This window comes from Diabrotica virgifera, chromosome 6, assembly GCF_917563875.1.
Source record: "Diabrotica virgifera virgifera chromosome 6, PGI_DIABVI_V3a".
Lineage (NCBI taxonomy): Eukaryota > Metazoa > Arthropoda > Insecta > Coleoptera > Chrysomelidae > Diabrotica > Diabrotica virgifera.
In genome coordinates, this window is record NC_065448.1 from 198453495 (window position 1) to 198479650 (window position 26156).

The 26156-nt window shown below is 31.9% G+C and overlaps 2 protein-coding genes across 2 annotated transcripts in view; one reads left to right on the forward strand and one right to left on the reverse strand.

The window, feature by feature from the left end:
• Nucleotides 1-2231: 2231 nt before the first annotated feature.
• LOC114339531 (uncharacterized protein C18orf19 homolog A) lies at nucleotides 2232-7666 on the reverse strand. The gene is made up of 2 exons (XM_050654482.1): nucleotides 7102-7666; nucleotides 2232-2709 (listed from the first exon to the last, which is right to left on the reverse strand). The coding sequence occupies exons 1-2, from the start codon at nucleotides 7446-7448 to the stop codon at nucleotides 2298-2300; spliced, it is 759 nt and encodes a 252-aa protein (XP_050510439.1). The 5' UTR covers nucleotides 7449-7666; the 3' UTR covers nucleotides 2232-2297.
• Nucleotides 7667-18245: 10579 nt separating this feature from the next.
• The window catches only part of LOC114339529 (ATP-binding cassette sub-family F member 2), a 45849-nt gene continuing 37938 nt past the window's right edge, over nucleotides 18246-26156 (forward strand). The window contains exons 1-2 of the mRNA XM_050654467.1: nucleotides 18246-18387; nucleotides 18544-18743. Of these exons, the coding sequence (XP_050510424.1) occupies nucleotides 18572-18743 (172 nt within the window). The 5' untranslated portion in view covers nucleotides 18246-18387; nucleotides 18544-18571. The remainder of the gene's footprint in view (nucleotides 18388-18543; nucleotides 18744-26156) is intronic.

Below are 26156 nucleotides of genomic sequence, written 5' to 3' on the forward strand. Positions count from 1 at the left end.
TTACAATTTGACGACACTCAAAAAATTTTACCTAGGGAACTCCTCGACCATGGTAGGAAATACCTTAATAACATTCGGTGGTTCCTTAGTGGGGAAGAGGAGCTCAGCCGATTTCATCCGCTGGTCTTCGTCGAGTCTATATGGAGCCATTATCTTCAAGGTTTTCATTGTAATCCTGTATGCGTCGCCCCATATATCCTCGTCCAATGCTTTTATCAGGGTCTGCCACTTTTCCTTTTTCTCTCGTTTTATTTTATTATTTAATGTTTTCTTTAAGTCTTTATATATTTCTTTGAGCTCGAGGTTGCCCTGGCTTCTCGTGTAATTCCTTCGAGCTCTGAGGCATCTCTCCCGTAAACCTTCTATCTCATACGTCCACCAGTAGGGGGATTTTTTATCATTTTTCTTCTTAACGGTGGCCAACTTTGCTGCATTTTGTAAAGCTCTTCTCAGTTGGTCAAGGTCAGAAATCTCTTCTTCGTTTATTTTTCTGACCTCCGATAGGTACTTGCTTTTATTGAAGTATGATTCTGTGTGACCTATCTTCCGTTTTAATCCCCCTTTAACCTTTATCTCATATTGTACGTAACGGTGGTAGGTAAATAATTGATCGTCGAGGACGTCCCATCCGTGCACCTTTCTGGATAGCCCTTCGCTTGCGAACGTGACGTCAATATGTGATTGGCTGGCCCGCCTTACGAATGTAGTCTATCCTACCTAGCCCATAGCAATTCTAAGAAAAGTTTTGGTTTTGATACGTTTCAATGCAGAGAAACATCGTTCTGTTTCTGCAGTTGTTACGGGCATCGTAACAAGTAATTGAAGAATTCAAAATATTTCAGAAAAATCATCTTGTAAATTATTTTCAATCAAAAATTTACTTAAGTGGACTGCCCCGGATAGTTAAAATTGGATCTTCTATTTTATCCTTTATGATTCCTCTTCTCTACATTAGTAGGAAACACGGAAAGCGGTAAAAAGTATTGATAGTAGCACCTACACAGTCAGTAAGTTTTTTCACAAATCTCCATGTTAAATGATCATTTACAATCCCGACCTTTGCACTTTGGTACATTCGTAATTAACAAATCTGGTTTCGATATTTTTAATTTTTCTTCTAAATATAATGAAGAAAATTTAATTGATGTTCCACGCTAACATTCACATCCACAAATCCCTCCATTCTTAATATTGTTCCGAAATTCGAACTTCACAAAAGCAAAATTTAAATATATGTGCACATTAAAAACACCATAAAATAACATTCAATTTGTGCACTTGTGGCCATCTAAACTTGTGGGCTATAGCGGGAGGCGCGGTGTGTGGTGAGTTGTATTTTGCCTTATGAAAAGTCATTGGGATAGGAACCACCGTAAGAGCGGTGAACGAGATGTTCTGTCTAAGACCTCGCCATTAAGTTTCCTCGTCGAAATAGAATAAAAATAATTAAATATTACCTATTACTTATAAACTCCTGGGATCTGTGATTTAAATTACTGTATAGTTAGATTAAAATGATATTTATAGAATGATAAATTTTACATATGAATGTTTGTCTGAAAATAATTTTGGGGGTTCACGTGCACTTAGGGAGAAACCGCCACTGGCTGTGAGGGTATAAATTTTATGACTCTTTATGATGCGTGCGCTCCCCCAAACATAGCAAAGTTATGGAGTCAGTAAATTTACACCCTCACAGCTGATTTTTGCAGGATTATTTGATAAAAATATTTACAATAACTGATAATATTGTCTAATTTTTAAGGGTACTCCAGTTGTCGGACCCACCAAAGTTTAGAAACCTCTATATTTACAAAACGCTCCCCTCCAGATTTTCTGAGGTAATCATGTTTTTTAAGTATGGGCCCAAGGTCTATTACTAGAAGACCATAATAAATACATGGTTTTGTTTTATGTCTAACATTTTACAATGATTTGGCTTTCCATGAATAGACTATTACATATTTAACTTCCCATGTTATGACTAAACTCTTGGTTAAAAAAATTTTTGGTGCACCCAAATTGGTAACCATGCTCCAAATAGTCTATGTACAAACAATTGCAGAAAAAATTGTATATAAAAAATCTACCAAGTATTGCAATGAAACATTTCATTTACATTGATACAATAATTATTACTAGAGAAATATTTATTAAAATATATTTTAATTCATAAAATAATTATGATTGTGATCTCTTCTAGGTAAAAATTGTAAACAAAAGATTACGACTATCTTAAAAAATAACAATTTAATATATTTTAACAAAAACCATTAAAAAACAATACATTAGCTACACTATGTTTTTTTCTTAAACTCTGTTTTCTTGATATCAGCAGATTTTTTTACAGTTTTTAACAAATTATCCTTCTTTTCCTTTATACCCTCTGTGGTTTCGTGAAAACTGTCCATAAAAGTTTCCTTTTTTTCTTTTATACCTTCTCGTACAGTCTTAGTAATATTTTCTTTTTTCTCCTGGTATATTTCTTTCATTCTTTCAGCACTTGGTACAGGCTTGATATAACCCCATTTTTTCAGATAGTTGATGGAAATGGTAGTTCCCCCTAATGTAACTGTGTATCTTGCTGGAGTAGCAATCTTATAACATGCATATGCAACTGCTAGATAACCCATACTTGAATCCCTCAATGGATTTAATACCTTCTCGCTGACGTGCCATGATTCCAATATATGTACAATATCAATACCACTACAACAAAAAGATTATTTTAGTAATTTGCATAAAATAAACAAATATTTTTTTGTGAATTGAAAGAAAATTAATGTTTCATTTTGATTCAGAGGCAAGGCAATCTACAGACAGCTGTTTCTGTTTAAAACTTCTGTCTGTAGATTGTGCCTTAAACTATCTTAAACTTATCTGTGTAACTATTAAAATTTTAGATATTTTGATTTTAAAAATAAATTTAAATACAGAAAAATATGAGGATTCTAGCTTAGAAAGTTGAGTGCCATGCATTTTTTCCATAAACCCAAAGTATTGTATGGGAACACTACAAAACACAATTTTTGCTTGTGTCCACCTAATTGGGTGTACAACAATGATTTATTAATTATTAATTAAATTATTTAAGAAGACATCTTGCCTACGAAAAGTATAACTCCGAAAAATACCGTTAAGAGTAGAACTTTCAATGAACGCCTCGAAAAATATTATTTTCGATTATATGATTGTGAAAATTATAATTACTAAAAAGTTCACATAAATAATTGTTTTCGTGGGCAGAAACAGAAACAGAAAGGGAAATAATTGTTTTCGTCGGCATCTATTATGAAACTAAATCTTTTCGTTATAAATATTTTGGGAGTTATAATCTTCGCGGACACGCATATAAAAAAGAATTGTATCGTCAACACTTATCAAAGAGTTATTATTTTCATTGGAAATGTATTAGGAATCACATTAATCATAGGCACCAGCGATCTATGGTTGAAATTGAAAAATGGGACTTATAATTATATTACAGATCCCAATAATACATTTTGACCTAATGCATATGTTATAGTCAAAGCCCGAATTTCAGGCACTCCTAGGTTTGACTAGGCAATCCTCAGGTCTGACTGACGGTCTTAGTCAAAGCCCGAAATAAATTACAGTTTCGGCCTTTGACTAGTCAAACCTAGGAGAGACTAAGTTGATCAGGCAAAGGTCGAAATTTAATTTTATGAAATCGGGGTTTGACTAGTCAAACACCGATCAGGTATTAAAATGTCGTAATTTGTTAGATTAGGTTTAATAAAACGTTATTTTTTAATTTTATTGTTAATTATTTTTATCTTGTCGCAATTAAAATAAAAAAAATAGTGTTTATATTCACATGTTGAGGCATTATGACGTTTAGAGTTGCACAATACGTTAAACCTTTTACACTTACATAATTTTGAAGAGCATTTCTTATTGCAGTAGCATTTTATCAAGCCTTGTCCTGCAAATTTAGAATTTTTTGTAATAATTTCTCTTTGAGACAGCTTATCGTCTGGAATATCTTCGAAATTAAGAAAATTCTCTTTGCATTCTCTTATTTGATTTCTTGAAAAAAGTGTGTTTATTGTTCCTAATTTCGTACCAACTCTATATAAAACGCCAATTATTTTATTTCATATGATATCCAAAATATTTCGAGCATCGCCTTTGACCCTATCAAAGCTGGGGATAGGTATTGTTACAGTTTTTCCGATCGAAATTGAAGGAAATTTTTTTTCACTTAATAATTGTTTCATAGCATTATCCTGGGCATGAAGACCTTCAATCGCCTTTCCTTTATTTATTTTAATCTTTTCTGTCTGTGCAAAACGCATGCATGTACCTTTTCTGTCAAAACCTTCATAGTATGCACCAAGTGTGCTGTCAGCACACAAAACATGTACCACCTAATTATAAATTATGCACTTGTTTGACAATTTTCTTCCTCTCCTAGTGACGACGGTCCAGGGGCTTCCTTAGTATTATGGTGATCCCTAGTCTTTTCTCCGATTGCAATATCTTCTTTCACAGTTAACGATGACATTCCAATTCCATCTGTGCTAAAATAATTCATTGTGCTAAAATAAAATTCATATATGTACTTAGTCAAACCAAATTACGTTTTTCAATAAATCAAATAGAATTTTCTTAATTTCGAAGATATTCTAGATGTTAAACTGTCTCTATAAAGAGAAATTAGTACAAAATATTCTAAATTTGGAGGACAAGGCTTTATAAATGTTACTGCAATAAGAAATACTCTTCAAAATTATGTAAGTGTAAAAGGTCTAACGTATTGTGCAACTTTCAATGCCATAATGTCTCAACATGTGAGTGAATAAACACTATTTTTTTTATTTTAATTGCGACAATATAAAAATAATAAATATTAAAATTAAAAAATAACGTTTTATTAAACCTAATCTAACAAATTACGACATTTTAATACCTGATCGGGGTTTGACTAGTCAAACCCCGATTCGTAAAATTATATTTCGACCTTTGCCTGACAAACTTAGTCTCTCCTAGGTTTGACTAGTCAAAGGCCGAAACTATAATTTATTTCGGGCTTTGACTAAGAGCGTCAGTCAGACCTGAGGATTGCCTAGTCAAACCTAGGAGTGCCTGAAATTCGGGCTTTGACTATAACACATAGACTAATAAAAATTGTTATAGAATGTTTTTCTTATGCAACGTTTGAGACACCCTGTAGAAAGGACAAGGTGCAAGGGCGGGTATACATTAAAATAGTGTTGTAATCTTACGTTGTGTGAACATTTTGTTTTTTTTTAATTTCCCTGATATCTTTAAAAACATAGAAAATAGACATTTTTATTCTTTAACATGCGTTTTAAATGAAACAATACTAGATTAACAATAAAAAAGAATGTGTGTGTACTTTGTACACACATAAGAAGTTATACTTCTATTATATGATTTCTTAAAAATAAATATACTTTAAACAGTTTGTTTTAATTTTTTTTAAACACCAAGACCTCTCGATTTCTGGCCGAATGCTATACCAAATACGCTACGAGGACTGTGTCTGTATCGGTTCGGATGTACCTAATGACAATTCACGGTAACAAACAGACAAGGTGAAGTATAATAAATATACAATAAAATGTTTTAATAATACTCATTACTCATCTTACTCCTGAGGAAGACAAATCCAAAGACTCAAGAAACACTAATATATTCTTTTCACAACTTTTCTTACACTGATATATTTATACATAACTTGAAAGATTTAGCAACTAAACGCCATACTGTCTGTGTGCGCATGCGTGCAGTATTATGAAATTTTACTCTCAATCGTGCCTAAAGAAGTATAACTTCAAAAATATCAATAGTTAAAAAAACTTAAAAAATAGACAGAAATATAACATAAACTAATATCACTTGTTCTTCCTCTAAACAGTGTTTGTAAACAGTAAACATTAAACTCTTAAACAGTGTTTGTCAACAAGATTTTTTCTTAGACAATAAACATATATTCTCTCTCTCTCTCTCTCTCTCTCTCTCTCTCTAATTCAAATAATGGCTTGACATTGTCTAGGCAGCTGGATATTAAGCAGGCTGTTTGATTTTGGTCAATGGAGTTTCAGATAGCAATAACCACAGTTTCTATATCCTGCAGGGATAAACATCACAGAGCCTCCATTAAACAATCTCATCTCACTGATGTTGTGCTGTGCACTGTTCACCTGGTTGACCAATAACCCTTATAAATATCAATCAGAACTGTTTACGTTATGTGTCTTTCTGTTTTTAAAGCTTTGTTAACTGTTATTTTTTTACTGTTAAATTAGATTTGTTTCAGTTCAAATGCATGGGAAAGAATAAAACCATCTATTTTCTTTGTTTTTAAAGATATGAGGGGAATTCAAAAAACAAAATGTTCATAAAATATAAGCCTACAACACGATTTTACCTACCCTTGAACCTTGTTCTTCCTAGAGTGTCTCAAACTTAACATATTTCTTTTCTTCCACCTGGTTTGAATAGAAGTTTCAGTAAACATTTGACCAACAGTGTAAATACCAAAGAAAATCTAAAATAAAAAAAAATAGTGGAATCCGCTAATCCGATCAGAATAAAATCAACTTTTTGAATCAAAATAATTTTTGGCTTGACAAACTTTCATAACAAAGAATTTTCTATGCAAGAAAGTTAGACTGCTAGATTGTAAAATTACTATGCAAAACAGGCACTCTTTTGATAGGAAATTTACAAAATGAACTATCAAAATATTATAAAAATCTACAAAAATTTAAAGTCTGACTCAATAGAATCACAAGTTACTTTTGTACAAATCTGGTGGACTGGCAAAACCAAGAGAACTGAGAAAAAATGTTATTCATACAGAGAGCTCTTCCAAATGGCTATCAAATAATTCCAAAAGACGACTGAAAATACAATTTAGAAATAAAACAGTACGTAGTAGCAATTATTATTGCATAATATTATTGCTATTGAAAAATTGTATATTTTGTAATACAAAATATTCTTATACAAAAATACCCTACAGAACAGTTACTATACCTATTTTTAAAAGTTGACAGTTGCTCAGATGATAATGTAAAAAGTATTGATTTAGAACCACAAAAAATTTACCTTTTTGCCATGTAGTAAAATCCACCAAACCAAATACTGGACGTGACAAGATGAACTGGCACTAATATATACCAATAATCTCTATACATTTGCTTAAACTTCTGAAACAGTGTCAACTTTTCAGGTGGCTTTTCACCCCCCTTGTCTGAATAATTGCATATTCTATATTTTTGTGGATTAATACGAAATGTTAGATTATAATGATCGCAACTAAAACTATAATCGTTTATGCGTTTGTTTAATCTAGTTATGCAAGGATAGTGGTAGTAGGAAAGTATGGAAAATTCTCTTTTGACCAATTTACCACATGCTGCCCTTGAAATAATTCTTGTAAGAACATTTGCCATTTTAATAATATCGATGTACACTATTTCGAAAAATCATGTAAATGTTTTAATACTTAATTTTAAAATATATGTAACCTACATTTCCAAAAAAAAAATTATAAATCAAAAACCAAAACACCGGTCATTATGTCAATTGTCAAAGCGAAGTAGCGAAGATTGATGCCCGTATTCATAACAAGAATCTACAGGTCGAGCAAGTCTCGTAAATTTCACGATTGCGAGCCACGCTTCACGCAACCGTGTTTGCGTACTTGTGTTTCGAGTTGCGTGGTCGTGCGGAGTTATATTTACCAATTCGCGCAATCGTACTTGAGACGCTGTATCAGGTGAGGTGTTTGAAATTATTTTTATTTATAATTGAAACATGTAAAAGTATGTACTCTCAAAAAAATTTCAGCCAAAAATATTCATTTTTGTAGAGTTGACTGCAATTTTTCGACAACAGCCCTTTTTTGTGGTGAGCAGCATAACAAGTCCAGTCTCATCTGAAATCAAAGTTTCTTGTAGTTTATACCTCTGGCTAGTGAATGAACAAATGATTTTTTATTAGATGAGGTCATTTTTGTTTTATAAAAAAAAACTACTTTAAAAATGAGAAAAATTGGGGTCAAAAATGTGTTTAAACTTATGTAAAATCTTCAAATTTCATTTTTTTAAATTCCTTCCTTCATATTCTAGCCAGAGGTATAAACTACAAGAAACTTTTTGATTTCAGATGAGACTGGACTTAGTTATGCTGCCAACGCAAAAAAACTTAAACTCTACAAAAATGAATATTTTTGGCTGAAACTTTTTTTGAGACTACCTTAAGTACTATACTTTTACATGTTCCAATTATAAATAAAAATAAATTTTAGTTTTCGAGATATATTTTTTTTAAAAAGTCACTTTTTTTACCCACAAGACCTATGTAACCCCTTAAAAAAATGTTTCAAAGAATATGTTTGATGGCCAAGATGCATACATATATTTAGAAGGAAAGTTCCTGATTTCTGTAGTATAATACATAATACCAAAGAGGAAGTAGCCCTAAGCGCCGGACTCCACTTGCGATTTGTAGTTGTGAAGATTGAACACATTCTTTCAAATAGAAGTCAATCCATGATTATTTAGTCACAAATGGATTGACTTGTATTTGAAACAATGTGTTCAATCTTCCTGATTACAAATCGCAAGTGGAGTGCGGCGGTAATAACACCAAAATATTCCATATAGGTCCATAGAAGGTACACAGACATTGAAAAATTCCTGGAATATCCCCGAAAACATGTTCCCTGAACATCCCAGGAAAATCCTGTGTCAGCATTTTAAACATTACCTGAATGTCTTATTGGAACATTCCATGAATGTCCACGAATGTTCTCTGGACATTCAAAATATATTTTGTAGACATTCCCTGGATATACCAGAAATACAGTGATGAGCGCTCTAATAACCGGCAAAATAGCACAAAAGATGTATTAAGTAGTGAGATAAAAAGACATGAAACTAGTCGAGCTGGGAAATTTAGCGATATTAACTTATACATTTAGATTGTATTGATTGTGTACCACCTTCAGACATATCAGACGAGTTTGGAAACTACCACTGTCACAGTGACAGTTTTAGTTGACATACTCCTCCGATATGTGTAAAGGTGGGATCAATATAACGTAAATTTAAAGGTTAATTTCGCTAAATTTCCCAGCTCGACTAGTTTCATTTCTTTTTATCTCACAACTAAATATGTTGCCCATATTTTGCCGGTTATTAGGGCACTCATCACTGTACATCCTTGCTGATGTGACAATACCTCCTATCTGTTTTTTCATGAGTTTTGTATGAGAGATGGAAAAACATGTTTTAAGGTCACCTCCTGTGTTCATATGTAAGTTTTGACTTGTTTTGTAGTTCATAGATAGTTTAATTTACTACAAAACAAATATCATATGAAAACAGGAGGTGACCCTAAGACAAGTTTTTAGTCTCTCTTACAAAACTCATGAAAAAAACAGATAGGATGTATTATTACATCACTGACGATATGTGGCCATACCAAATAATACATCCTTGATAAATATAAACATTTTTATTGAACAAAATCTTTTCATACATTTTTTAATGCAATTTACTGATATTCCTAAATATTTCAAAAAAATGTGTCACATTTGCTTTGTAAACCTTTCTTTTGCCTTTCGTAGCCACATATTCCGTTTCCTTCCTGGTTTTTTGTAGACCACTTCTCTCAGCTGATTCTAAAAAAAAATAAAATAAATGGTAATTTTTCTATCCTTTACAATTAACAATCAGAAGAAATATTATTTACAGATAATGATATGCATAATAATAATAGGTTTGTTTTAGCATCAGTTTCAAACAGTTTGAAATCATCAGCGAATAGTGGACCAGCGCGAGTAGAGGGGATCGCACTGGTGACTGTATTATGTTCTTTTACCGACCAACTGTTTGCTGACGGTTTTTGACTAGTTTGACTGTTTGCTAGAATAAACCTAATAATAATGAATATTTTGTATTTTGACAATGACATCTGATGTGGAAGTCAAAACATTAATAAAATTATTTTTTCAAGTTAACTTTCACATGCGCGTCTTAAAATTGTACTTTTAATACTTATATCATAAATAACTATTAAAACTATCTTAAGAGGTAACAGTATCGATCAACAGGTAGCGTAAAGGTGTTCCAAGATTGCGGCTGTAATTTTGAATATTTTTTCGAGATATTTGGCACACATATTCTTAATATAATAAAGAATGGTGGTACAGAGCCCAATTTGAAAAATATATTAATATGTGGAAATTACTTTGTAATTAAATACAATATAAAAAAACGAGCTTGTACCGCCATTAAGAAGAACAAAAAAATACACTTTCTTCAAATACAACTTTTTTATCCGATTTTGTGTTATTTTGGAACTACTAAAATTTTTTATTTCATTAGTAGTTCCAAAATTACACAAAATCTAGGCATCAGATAAAAAAGTTTATTTGAAGAAAGTGTATTTTTTTGTTCTTCTTAATGGCGGTACAGGCTCTTTTTTAAATATTGTATAATTACAGAGTAATTTCCACATATTAATATATTTTTCAAATTGGGCTCTGTACCGCCATTCTTTATTATTTTACGAATACGTGTGCCAAATACCTCGAAAAAATATTCAAAATTACAGTGGCAATCTTGGAACACGTTTTGGCTACCTGTTGATCGCTACTGTATTAACTTAAAACATTGTAATTTGCTAAACCAGTATATTTTACTCTACTACTACTCTACTAGCTACCTCATTTTCCACTGTTTGTAAAGACTTGTTTACATGGGTAGAGTTTTGAGGAGAGTAGAGTAGCGGTAGTACTCTACCAAAAATGGCTTGATACCATTCACATGAGGAGAGTACAAGTATAGTACTGATGCTAGTATAGTGAAACCGATTTTTGTATTTTTAAACACTCTTGATTATAAGTGCACCTTAAATTCTTAATTTTTTGCTTAAGCTCGTTTACTCCAAAGCCTCCTTTGCCATTCTTTCGACGATTTCATCCTCCGCAGCTTGCTGCAAACTTTTATTTCTGTAGTATACACTACCTAAATTCCATAAACACTGGTATTCGCCGTATTATAGCTCTACAAGTTTTAAAGTTTCATCTTCGGTGAACTTCATTTTCACTATTTACACAAAACACAATTCCAGCCAGAATGACAGCGCCCCCATGTACTCTCCTACCTACTCTATTCTGCCATAATTGAGCGTGTTCCATGGGTAGAGTGTGCAGCCGAGTAGACATTTTGGCAGTAGTGGTGGTCATAGAGTAGTTACTTTGCCATAGGTTGCTAGTCACTCTACTTTAACTCCAACTATACACTCTACCAGCTATTCTACTGTGCTGAGCATTTTTACAGGTAGAGTTACTCTACTCTATCAAGTACTTGCATCATTACTCTACCCGTGTAAACAAGTCTTAAATCTACTGAATGAAAATCTACTTAATCTTAATCTACTCTTAATGAAAAATGTCTAAAATCATTTACCCACCTAGTATTATTGTAGAATTTAAGACAGTCCAGTGCCTTATAAATAATTTCAATATGAATATTTTTTCCTTTAATTCTCCTTTGATAGCACTCCATTTTAGATTTTGGGGAACTTATTTCATTGTGTTTATAGCCCATATTTATTGAAGGAACCCAATCTGGAGATTGTTATTATCGATTAAGTCGGCTGGTTTTCCTATTTTCCTATAAGATTAAAATGTTAACATCTTCAAAAATCGTTACTGTTGTAATTGTAACTTACCAGATATAAAATGATTACAGCAGACAGGACAGGAAAATTTTCATTTCGCTAGTAAAACCTGTACATTGTATTGCATTTAACCATTGTTGTCTCTCAGATACCTTATTTAGTTCAGTTTAAAAGTGAACTTTATCTTGACTTTATCACAATTACTTTGCATTTCACACTTCAAAACACAACACCAATGAAGCATATTATCTTTCTAAATTAATACTTCCAGAGAAAATGTTAAATTAATCTTTGTACAACACAAAATTACAAAGAAATACAACTAAAATTATCTAAAACTCATGAAGAACAGATAGAATAAGATTTATCTTTTACACCCAGTAGCCATATTGAGAATAGTATATTATTATTACATTTAAATTTGGTAAATATAACTCCGCACGACCACGCAACTCGAAACACAAGTACGCAAACACGGTTGCGTGAAGCGTGGCTCGCAATCGTGAAATTTACGAGACTTGCTCGACCTGTAGATTCTTGTGTATTCATAGTCGGTACTCAAGTCTGAGACAAGAATCTACAGGTCGAGCAAGTCTCGTAAATTTCACGATTGCGAGCCACGCTTCACGCAACCGTGTTTGCGTACTTGTGTTTCGAGTTGCGTGGTCGTGCAGAGTTATATTTACCAATTCGCGCAATCGTACTTGAGACGCTGTGTCAGGTGAGGTGTTTGTGAAAATTTGTGTAACTTGATTGCTTGATTCTGTGGTGTGAAGGTGGTTAAACTTTTGTTTTATTTTTTTTTGTTTTGTTTGTTTTTGTTGTTGCGAATATATCGCAGAAAGTTTTTAGATGAAGTAATTGTATGATGAAGATAACACAGAAAATACAAGAGGGCAGCATACTTTGCAAAACAACTGTTACAATTTGAAATCAACAATTTGTTAAGTTGTTGTCTTGCAGAGGAATATTTATAATCAATGCTTGCAGGTAAAAAAAGTGACTTTTTAAAAAATTATATCTTGGAAACTAAAAATTATTTTTATTTATAATTGAAACATGTAAAAGTATAGTACTCTCAAAAAAATTTCAGCCAAAAATATTCATTTTTGTAGAGTTGACTGCAATTTTTCGACAACAGCCCTTTTTTGCCGTGAGCAGCATAACAAGTCCAGTCTCATCTGAAATCAAAGTTTCTTGTAGTTTATACCTCTGGCTAGTGAATCAACAAAGGATTTTTTATTAGATGAGGTCATTTTTGTTTTATAAAAAAAACTACTTTAAAAATGAGAAAAATTGGGGTCAAAAATGTGTTTAAACTTATGTAAAATCTTCAAATTTCATTTTTTTTTTAATTCCTTCGTTCATATTCTAGCCAGAGGTATAAACTACAAGAAACTTTTTGATTTCAGATGAGACTGGACTTAGTTATGCTGCCAACGCAAAAAAACTTAAACTCTACAAAAATGAATATTTTTGGCTGAAACTTTTTTTGAGACTACCTTAAGTACTATACTTTTACATGTTACAATTATAAATAAAAATAAATTTTAGTTTTCGAGATATAATTTTTTTAAAAAGTCACTTTTTTTACCCACAAGACCCCTTAAAAAAATGTTTGGAAGAATATGTTTGATGGCCAAGATGCATACATATATTTAGAAGGAAAGTTCCTGATTTCTGTAGTATAATACATAATACCGAAGAGGAAGTAGCCCTAAGCGCCGGACTCCACTTGCGATTTGTAGTTGTGAAGATTGAACACATTCTTTCAAATAGAAGTCAATCCATGATTATTTAGTCACAAATGGATTGACTTGTATTTGAAACAATGTGTTCAATCTTCCTGATTACAAATCGCAAGTGGAGTGCGGCGGTAATAACACCAAAATATTCCATATAGGTCCATAGAAGGTACACAGACATTGAAAAATTCCTGGAATATCCCCGAAAACATGTTCCCTGAGAACATCCCAGGAAAATCCTGTGTCAGCATTTTAAACATTACCTGAATGTCTTATTGGAACATTCCATGAATGTCCACGAATGTTCTCTGGACATTCAAAATATATTTTGTAGACATTCCCTGGATATACCAGAAATACAGTGATGAGCGCTCTAATAACCGGCAAAATAGCACAAAAGATGTATTAAGTAGTGAGATAAAAAGACATGAAACTAGTCGAGCTGGGAAATTTAGCGATATTAACTTATACATTTAGATTGTATTGATTGTGTACCACCTTCAGACGTATCAGACGAGTTTGGAAACTACCACTGTCACAGTGACAGTTTTAGTTGACATACTCCTCCGATATGTGTAAAGGTGGGATCAATATAACGTAAATTTAAAGGTTAATTTCGCTAAATTTCCCAGCTCGACTAGTTTCATTTCTTTTTATCTCACAACTAAATATTTTGCCGGTTATTAGGGCACTCATCACTGTACATCCTTGCTGATGTGACAATACCTCCTATCTGTTTTTTCATGAGTTTTGTATGAGAGATGGAAAAACATGTTTTAAGGTCACCTCCTGTGTTCATATGTAAGTTTTGACTTGTTTTGTAGTTCATAGATAGTTTAATTTACTACAAAACAAGTCAAAAAATATCATATGAAAACAGGAGGTGACCCTAAGACAAGTTTTTAGTCTCTCTTACAAAACTCATGAAAAAACAGATAGGATGTATTATTACATCACTGACGATATGTGGCCATACCAAATAATACATCCTTGATAAATATAAACATTTTTATTGAACAAAATCTTTTCATACATTTTTTTAATGCAATTTACTGATATTCCTAAATATTTCAAAAAAATGTGTCACATTTGCTTTGTAAACCTTTCTTTTGCCTTTCGTAGCCACATATTCCGTTTCCTTCCTGGTTTTTTTGTAGACCACTTCTCTCAGCTGATTCTAAAAAAAATAAAATAAATGGTAATTTTTCTATCCTTTACAATTAACAATCAGAAGAAATATTATTTACAGATAATGATATGCATAATAATAATAGGTTTGTTCTAGCATCAGTTTGAAACCATCAGCGAATAGTGGACCAGCGCGAGTAGAGGGGATCGCACTGGTGACTGTATTATGTTCTTTTACTGACCAACTGTTTGCTGATGGTTTTTGACTAGTTTGACCGTTTGCTAGAACAAACCTAATAATAATGAATATTTTGTATTTTGACAATGACATCTGATGTGGAAGTCAAAACATTAATAAAATTATTTTTTCAAGTTAACTTTCACATGCGCGTCTTAAAATTTAATACTTATATCATAAATAACTATTAAAACTATCTTAAGAGGAAACAGTATAGATCAACAGGTAGCGAAAATGTGTTCCAAGATTGCGGCTGTAATTTTGAATATTTTTTCAAGATATTTGGCACACATATTCGTAATATAATAAAGAATGGCGGTACAGAGCCCAATTTGAAAAATATATTAATATGTGGAAATTACTCTGTAATTAAATACAATATAAAAAAAAACGAGCTTGTACCGCCATTAAGAAGAACAAAAAAATACACTTTTTTCAAATACAACTTTTTTATCCGATTTTGTGTTATTTTGGAACTACTAAAATTTTTTATTTCATTAGTAGTTCCAAAATTACACAAAATCTAGGCATCGGATAAAAAAGTTTATTTGAAGAAAGTGTATTTTTTTGTTCTTCTTAATGGCGGTACAGGCTCATTTTTTAAATATTGTATAATTACAGAGTAATTTCCACATATTAATATATTTTTCAAATTGGGCTCTGTACCGCCATTCTTTATTATTTTACGAATACGTGTGCCAAATGCCTCGAAAAAATATTCAAAATTACAGTGACAATCTTGGAACACGTTTTGGCTACCTGTTTATCGCTACTGTATTACCTTAAAACATTGCAATTTGCTAAACCAGTATATTTTACTCTACTACTACTCTACTAGCTACCTCATTTTCCACTGTTTCTAAAGACTTGTTTACATGGGTAGAGTTTTGAGGAGAGTAGAGTAGTGGTAGTACTCTACCAAAAATGCCTTGATACCATTCACGTGAGGAGAGTACAAGTATAGTACTGATGCTAGTATAGTGAAACCGATTTTTGTATTTTTAAACACTCTTGATTATAAGTGCACCTTAAATTCTTAATTTTTTGCTTAAGCTTGTTTACTCCAAAGCCCCCTTTGCCATTCTTTCGACGATTTCATCCTCCGCAGCTTGCTGCAAACTTTTATTTCTGTAGTATACACTACCTAAATTCCATAAACACTGGTATTCGCCGTATTATAGCTCTACAAGTTTTAAAGTTTCATCTTCGGTGAACTTCATTTTCACTATTTACACAAAACACAATTCCAGCCAGAATGACAGCGCCCCCATGTACTCTCCTACCTACTCTATTCTGCCATAATTGAGCGTGTTCCATGGGTAGAGTGTGCAGCCGAGTAGACATTTTGGCAGTAGTGGTGGTCATAGAGTAGTTACTTTGCCATAGGTTGCTAGTCACTCTACTTTAACTCCAACTATACACTCTACCAGCTATTCTACTGTGCTGAGCATTTTTACAGGTAGAGTTACTCTACTCTATCAAGTACTTGCATCATTACTCTACCCCTGTAAACAAGTCTTAAATCTACTGAATGAAAATCTACTTAATCTTAATCTACTCTTAATGAAAAATGTCTAAAATCATTTACCCACCTAGTATTATTGTAGAATTTAAGACAGTCCAGTGCCTTATAAATAATTTCAATATGAATATTTTTCCCTTTAATTTTCCTTTGATACCACTCCATTTTAGATTTTGGGGAACTTATTTCATTGTGTTTATAGACCATATTTATTGAAGGAACCCAATCTGGAGATTGTTATTATCTATTAAGTCGGCTGGTTTTCCTATAAGATTAAAATGTTAACATCTTCAAAAATCGTTACTGTTGTAATTGTAACTTACCAGATATAAAATGATTACAGCAGACAGGACAGGAAAATTTTCATTTCGCTAGTAAAACCTGTACATTGTATTGCATTTAACCATTGTTGTCTCTCATATACCTTATTTAGTTCAGTTTAAAAGTGAACTTTATCTTGACTTTATCACATTTCACACTTCAAAACACAACACCAATGAAGCATATTATCTTTCTAAATTAATACTTCCAGAGAAAATGTTAAATTAATCTTTGTACAACACAAAATTACAAAGAAATACAAGTAAAATTATCTAAAACTCATTAAGAACAGATAGAATAAGATTTATCTTTTACACCCAGTAGCCATATTGACATATTGATTTAATTTTGAAAACGATTATATTTAAATTTGGTAAATATAACTCCGTACGACCACGCAACTTGAAACACAAGTACGCAAACACGGTTGCGTGAAGCGTGGCTCGCAATCGTGAAATTTACGAGACTTGCTCGACCTGTAGATTCTTGTAAGTCAACAGTCGATGCTTAAGGTTGACCTTGAACAAATTCTTATACAAATTTGTATACAAATTTTTTCAAGGTCGACCTTAAGCATCGACTCATACTTGAGTACCGACTATGAATACGGGGCTGAATATTGTTCAAATCTTAGACAAGGAAAAAAGAGAGGACGGGTAACACTCATTTAAAACACACGTTCCAAAAGTGAAGCCAGTTTTTGGTTTGTTTGTCACCAGAAACATGGCGGTCACGTCAAAAATAACAATGGGTTGCCAGTGGTGGGTGTTCGTTGAAGGTTAAAATTTCATAAAAAATAAAGTAAATCATCATCTAAAATTCGTAATAAAAACATATGTATGTATTGAAACATATGTACGTAATATGAGCAACTTAATAAAACATTTACCGTACACAAATTCTTCATTTTAAATACATTTCATGTTTTTATTTTAAATACTCAATGCATAACAATACCCCAAAGATACGTCGATGATCAAAATCTCTGGTGTCAGTTTGGCTTCACTTTTGGTCATAGGATTACTCGTCCTCTCTCTTTCCTTGTCTAAGGTTCAAATCTTGTTCAAATCCATAGAGTTATATATTAGCATAGAGAGAGTGTCATTCAGAGCGAAGTGACGACACCATCTTTTTTATTTGGATTAGTACTGTTTCACTCTTACGCATAGTAAAGCTGCTACAGTTGTCCTCCTCTTCCGTGCCTATATTCACACTGAATGTCATCATAGATTTTCGATACAATGTGTTAGAAAGAGATGCAGCAAACCAGTCCATGAGATCTTGTCGTCAGGAAGCGCGGAAGGTAGGATCCCTCTATGTCAATATTTACCTCTATGTTCAAATCGTGTTCAAATGACGTAAAATATAACTAGTATGAAGTTAGCAAGACTTTAGTTTTTACTTTTAGTAGATTTTTAGTTTTTTAGTTTAGACTAGTTTCAAGTCTGAGATCGTTTTCTATTTTTTTTTTTTTAATTAAAATAAGGATATTTTTATTAAATATACATCTGCTTTTCGTGTATGTTTCACGTTTGCTGTAATAACATTGACTCCAGGAAAATCGATAATTGACCAGATATGTTTCAACTTCGTAAAATCGACTAAAATGAATTTAAAATGTCAAAGTTGTCAAATCAAACGTCACTGTCACATTCGCCAGCCATAGACGATAGACCTCTTTTGTGTCCATTCAATTAGAGGACACATGTAATTTTGAGCCGATTTTATTTTTAGGTATTATCGAGGTAAGTTTATGTCCTATTTAGATAAAGTATTAGTTTTACAATTATGTGAAATTCTAAATAAAGCAACTGAAGTTTTTTTTACCTAAACTTGTGCATAACTCAGTAACTTTCCATGAACTTACAATTCTGGTTAAATTAGATTTTTTTTCCTTTTAGCATAAAGTATTCAAATTAATTAATAACAATGCCCTCCGACGCTAAGAAACGTGAACAACAACGTAAAAAAGATGCAGCAAAAGCCAGACAAGCAGGAAAAAAGAATGAAAAACAAAAAGGAGAAGAGCAAAATGACACTCTTAAAACAAATGGTCTCAGTAATGGTGCAACAAATGGCTCGAGTGAATTAAGTGCTGAAGGTAAGGCAGTTTATATGTGCAATATTTTTTGTCTATTATCTGAAACAATAGTTTTTTATACCTTAATAAAATTGTTCAAGTGTGACATTACATTTTAATAATTACATAAAATTGTGTATTGCACAATTATGTGTTCAAATTAGAGAAGCTTCATAGTGACTATCTATAGGCAAAATTAGGCAAATTCTTTTTTTACATAAATTTCTAGAATATACTTAAGAATCCTTTTAGCTCTATTATGTTAACAGAAACTTTTAACCCTTAAGTACTAACACCCTGTCTCTCAGACGGCATCGCTTGTCAAAAGTGGAATATTTCCCTTCCTACAAAATTTTGAAGGCCACCCGTTTATGACTGTTCAAGTTGAGTTGTTCTTTAGTAGTATTGAATTCAGCAATTTGTGGCAGGTTGTTATTCGAAAGATATTTAGGCTCAAAGTGTGATTTTCATCTAATAGACGGGGTGTTAGTGTTTGTGCCCAGTCCGTTATTACACATAATGTGCCCCAGTTCGTCAAAAAACATCAAATAAGGGAATAAAGACCCTGAGGAAACTCTTTTGAAATGATTTGATGAGGTAGAAAACGACATAAGCGAAGTGGAATCAATTTGTGATGAAAATGTTACTGACTTCCATTGCTACACTGTACTAACTGTAGTACTTACCTGTCAGTATTTTGTTATTTTAACATTTTTTAAAAAACTTTTTATTTTCATTTTTCTTACTCTTTGTTTAACTTGATTATAAATTTTTATTAAGATTCTTTAATTTGTTTAATTTTTATCACACTTTTTTTCAGGAGTAAAAGGTACACAAACAATCCTTCCATTCTTGTTATAATGTTTTTTATTTTAATAAATACAGAAAAACTCGATTAATTACTGTGTTTTTTAGATAATCAATACTCTCGGTAAGTCATGGAGATATTTTTTTGCATTAAAATATTTAACAAAAACAAAAATTACCACTAAAATGTTAAATGTTAGTGATTGTGAATCCAAATTTATTCTCTCTTTAAAATTTCAAAAACTATATCTGGGTTTTATTTTACTTCGTAGACAGTCTTCGTTTATTTAAAAGAAGTATACATAATTCAGTAACTGAAGTAAAGTACTAAGTTCCTATAATTTATTAATTATTTATTATTGTTACTAATTTAATTTTGTTGGTTTTTATTGTTGTCATTGTTGTCATTTTTATTATCTTTTGTTATTTGTTATTTTAGGTTAAAATTGCTTATCTTTACTGTTTACCATAATATTTCATTTTTTTTATACATTTTTTGTAAATTGGCTCTGCCGTTTATTGAATAAAATTAAATTAAATTACTTTAGAGTACAGTGGAACCTCGATAACTCGGATTAATCGGGACCGCGGCCGATCCGGGTTATCGAAAATCCGGGTTAGCCGGAGAATATAGTAAAAATTAATAAATAACCTCCATTATAATTACAAAAACATGAAACACATATGCACAGTACACATCTAAATTACGTATAGTTGTATAGAGTGTAGAGTTTTGTTCATTTCTTGGTAAAAAACTCAGTCATACTGTAGAGATGTACCGACACCATAATATGGTAGGTCTGGATCCTGCGTACAAAAAAAAATTGATAAATAGCAAGCTGAAAATTTGTTATTAGCTTAAGGGTGTCTAGTCGGACAAACATTAATATATGGGAACACTGGAACAGGGGAAGTTTTAACTGTGGAACAGGTTAAAAATTTGGAACGGTCAGACCACGAAAACGGCACATGTATTTTTTCCGACAGAACAGACTTAAACTCTCCGAACAGAGATTAAACTCTCATGCAAAAATCAGACTGCTATTTATCACCAAATTGGCGTTTTAATGAGTGGAACATGTAGAATATGTCAAATGACAGGACAGGTGATAAATAGCAGTCTGATTTTTGCATGAGAGTTTAATCTCTGTTCGGAGAGTTTATGTCTGTTCTGTCGGACAAAACAAATGTGCCATTTTCGTGTTCTGACCGTTCCAAATTTTTGACCTGTTCCACAATTAAAACTGCCCCTGTTCCAGTGTTCTCATATATCAAAGTTTATCCGACTAGACACCCTTAAGCTATTAATAAATTTTTAGCTTGCTATTAATCAACTTTTTTTTCATACGCATCATAATATCATATTATGATGCTGCAATAAATTTATTTTAAAGATTCGCCTTTATCAATCCTACCTAATGTTTCTAGTTTGTTTTCCATTGTCACTACAACATTTTTACGTTTTGTTACCATTACGTAGACAAAGCAAACACAATCTGAAGCACGATTACATTACAGAACGGAAGTGATTAATAGGCTGTACTACACACAAGACCATTGTTTTAAAAAAGAATTTTTAAATAGTCACGTCTTTTTTAAACAATGCTAAGACAGTTTGACATAAATAAAGAAAAAGGAATACAGACAGGTGTCTGTTCTTTCCGATAAGCTGAGACGGTCGCTCTGGCTGCCGCCGTGTGCATGAATCATTTTTACTATTGTACTTATGTGTTCAAATTACACAAATACACATTATCTCTCAAATATTATTTGGCCTACATACATTTTTATTTGATAAAATTGTTAAATTGTTTATTTGTTAAATTTTTGTCTGATGAAAATCGGTCCGGGTTAGCCGGACTTCCGGGTTATCGGGGGCCGACTTATCGGGGTTCCACTGTATTTGTGTAATCCTATTAATTTTGTTCGGGAATTCCTGCAGCTACATAGAAAATATAGGGCTGAGATTTCTGGTAGCCTTTATACTTGGTACCTTAATAATCACTAATATGGGCTTGTCCGCTTGTCAGTGTAACTTGGTACCTAACTTAAGACCATTATATTTGATTCACACTTGATACCTAATTAACACGTTCATTGCCGGTGTAAAATTTGAATAGAATCTCAGGTGCCGACTACTTCAAATATCGTTGTTCACAAACCTGTACACTAAGCTACTATGGAGTGGTCTGCACAGGGCATATAGAGCCAAGTATGCCACAGTGGTGTGGTCGGTAGTGTATGCATTATAATGGGCTTATCAGTGTAACTTGGTCCCTAAATTACTTCACCTAGCTTATATAATGCTATTATTTAGCTTTCCTAACTTGGATATGTTTTATGATCTATGAAGTTTTGCTCATTTTGAAATTTCCTTGGTCCATTCTGTTAATATGTTGTTTCTCCAATTATGAAGAAATACTGGTATCCTGAACTAGCACTTGTCTGAGTTTATGTATTTTCCTGTTAACTTCGTTCTTATTGAACACCTACCACTCCTACCAGTGTGTGAGTCAGGTGCCACTTTTGCCTTCAGGCATTCACAAATTGTGGAAATAAGTAAATAGGTTCTTTTGCCAGTCAGCTCTACGCATAATTACTTCTTGTTATGCAGGCACCTAGGTAAATGTTTTCAATAGGGATGTTCACAAAAAATTAAAAAGTCATTTCAAACATGTAAAATGATTAAGAAACACCCTAGGAATAATTGTCTAAAATTTCAAAAGAATCAAAAAAACCTGTCTATAATAAATCTTGATTAGAAATCTAGCATTATTTTAAATTTCAAGAACGCTTCTGTATTGGCTTGACGTCACTAGTCGTATACCCCAGCGTGTGCCATTCCTCCCAGTGATATTGTTTACATGTTTGATGTTAGTTCAGGTCATTCTATTTTGTTCTCTTGTTGTTTTATCAGGATTAAAGTGGAGTTTAATAGTGAATTTGTTTAGTTAACGAAATTATTAATGATTTTAATATAATATAAAGTCATAGTCATATTCACATGCAGTTGTTAGACCTCACTTGGAATACTGTTGTAGTATTTGGTCACATTACTATAATGTTTACGCAGAAAAAATTGAAAAAGTTCAAAATAAATTCCTTAGGTTTTTGGGATTTAAAATTAGAGCTATTAATGGGAGTAACAGGTTTTACAGTTATGACGAAATTAGAGCATTTATAAATATCAATACCCTGGAAGAACGTTGTTATCACCATGATTTGAAAATTCTGTATAGTTTGTTAAATGGTACAGCAAATAGTCATTATTTATTGTCTAAGGTTGGTTTTAAAGTTCCTTCATACAGTACTGGAAATGCAGTTGAAACCACTTTTCATGTACCATTTCATCGATGTAATTATGGCCTCAATGAACCTATAACTAGAATGTTACGTCTAGCAAATCAAAATACTGAGAGGCTTAATTTTAGTTCCACACCCAACCAATTTATACGCGACTTGCAACAAATTAATATTGCCTCTTAATTGTTTTGTTATGTCCACCTTTACCAGTCTGTTTCTAATTTGTTCTGTATGTAATTTATTTATTTTAACTATTATATTTTATGACTTATATTTAGTATACTAAATTGTTCCAAAATTTGTAAAAAATTGTAACTGTATTGGGCTTGTCCCGTGGAAATAAAAAACAAAACAGTTATTTTAATGTTTATTTTTACTGTATGTATTATTAGAATCCCGGTTATAGGAATATCTCAGTTTAAAGAATATAAATTTGAGGTCCCAAAACGTTTCCATTTACTCCTTAAGGGAGTAGGCGCAAAATCTAGGTCCAATGCTATTTAAATTCATTAATTTTTTTTCGAATCCTGAGAAAACTAATAAATATTTTTGAAAAATGTAAATGCAGAGTGAAAGATTACATTATTACCAAAAGTCAAAAGTCTCTGGAAAACTTCTATAATGTTTATTTTAATAAGTTACAGGGATGAAAAAAATACAGAAATTTTAGTGATATTTATGGTAGGGGAGCAAAGTATGCTAAATGTGCAGTCACTCGAGCGCTGTGGGGACCTATTGGGTTGTGATTATTAGGTCCTAAAACCAAAAAAAGTTAAGTACAATTTTCCATTTTAGTGGGCACTTGCCATTTTTTAATTTAATTTTCCATTTCCAACAATCGTTTTTTCCAATTATAGCGCCATCTATCCATAATTCGAAAAAATATTTTGAATAAAAGTTGCTTATTTTTACGTAAAGAATTCAAATCTGCAATAAAAAATTGGGGCTCCTATTTAAGATTTTAAAGTAACCCCCCCCCCACCTCACCCCCGTGTTTGGTACCATTCGATAGAGTTTTTAAAAATATTGAATAAGTGTATTTTGCAGTTTTTCGATCTGATGTTTATTTTGCGAAATATTGCGGGATTTGTATTTAAAATTTTAAATACCTTTCCGTGAGGGGTCATGTTTGGTATCAGTCGATAGATTTTAGAAAAATATTGAATACATAGTTTTTAGTTTTTTGATCTGACGTTCATTTCACGAAATATTCGCTTTTTTTTGTGAAATTTTGACTCGCCCATTTCCTTACGCCCCCCCCCCCCCCGCTCAACTCATCAGATTTTTGAAATGTACACTCTTTTGCATGTACTTAACTCACCTTATCTTAAATCTGACAATTTCGAGCATTGTTAAGGATATATTGTTTTTTCGGGCCCCCCTTAACGAACTTCCCTGTGTTAAGAGGCAATATATGGTAGAGTTACATCTACAGGGTACGAGGTTTCTCCCCATATGATAATCTGACGCGCTCGAGTAACTGCAAAAGTCCCCGCTTGGGCTCCCCTACCATTAATTTCAAATATTTCATTCAAAATAAACTTTTTGTTTTTTGAACGGACTTTCGACCCTCGGTAATAATGTAGTCTTTCATTCTGCGTTTAAATTTTTCAAAAATATTTATTAGTTTTCTCAGGATTCGAAAAAAATTAATTAAATAGTATTTGACCAAGATTATGCGCCTACCCTCTTAAGGCTATGGGTACATAATTCGCAAATATTTTACGGCTATCCCTACCTTTTCTGTCTTTACATGGCAAATTACGTGTAGTAAAATTCACACTGGTATGGATATGTACATATTACTAGAATGTCATTCTACTTGACAATGTCATAACTAGCTTAAAGAGATGGCTTTTGAATGTTGTTGGATAACTGTTACTTTTTGTATAATTGCAAATTATTAATTCAGTTAATAAATGTGATAATTTTTTCACTAGCTATGTATTCAGTGATTGTAATAATATGTACCTACAACAAAAACTAAAATACTCAATCGAGAAAAGAGCAAAAGTGTTAAAGTGATTTTTTAATAATATATTGTTACTATGGAACGCTTACAATTTTGAACATCTTTAAAAACAAAATACTTGGATCACAGAATATATCTTAATGTATTCTCTGCTTCTATCTTCCATAAATAATACACAATAAATAACTTTTTATAAAGTTCACCTCTTAAATCAATTATTTATCAAATACACTATATACCAATATTATTTAATCAACAACTAAAAATATTCCCGATTCATGTCAAATAATTATTTAAAATTGTCACTGATTGTCAGTGTCTGACTGACAATATTCTATTCGACTAAGTGCGTTGTATGACAAAGATAGATTTGGAAAATATTACCACGGACATTGTGTTTATTTTTTTCGAATCCTGAAAAAACCAATAAATATTTTTGAAAAATCTAAACGCAGAATGAAAGACTAAATTATTACAGAGGGCCGAAAGTCCCTTAGAATAAATAAAAAGTTTATTTTGAATGAGATATTTGAAATTAAAAATAACACTTAATTTTCTCTTAGTTTTTCACCCCTGTAACTTATTAAAATAAACAATATAGAAGTTCTCAGGGACTTTCGGCCCTCGCTAATAACGTAATCTTTCATTCTGCGTTTAAATTTTTTAAAAATACTTATTAGTTTTCTCAGGATTTGAAAAAAATTAATCCCTATTTGAATAGCATTGCAGCCGAAAAAACGTACCGATCCTCTTAATAAATTTATCTGCTTAGGTATAAGAATATGTTGTAATAAAATAGTTACCACTTGATATATTTTTCAGTGAATCCAAAAACTTTTTATGTACAATTCACTGCAAAGTTAATTGATGTCTAGTTTATAGGGTCTGTCAAGTAATAAATATTTTATTACTATGTTATGTTATGGGCACGGGTCTTGACAAATTCAGAAATCATAAACTAGGTACTTTTTCATTTTTGTAAAAAGTTTTATTGCTATGCTAATCAGATAAATGGTAACAGATATTTACAGAGAAGTTCAAAATACGACTGTATTAAGAATTTTTATAATTTAGTTTATAACCAAGCTAACTTTAATCTAAAACATATCATAGAATTGGGTAAAAATGAGTAATTTAAAAAGTTTTTATTTAGAAAAAGATCCATAACTTACAATAAAGTGATCTTCACAACAGAAAAACTTGGTTTTTATTGACACTTCCTTGATGTCCCTTCTAGCTGCAACAAACCATTTCTTTTTCTGTTTTAAATTGGTTGGAACGGTAATAAAAATCTTGTCAGAATTGTTTTTCGATGTATTTACACACCCAGGAACAAAACACCATTTATTAAA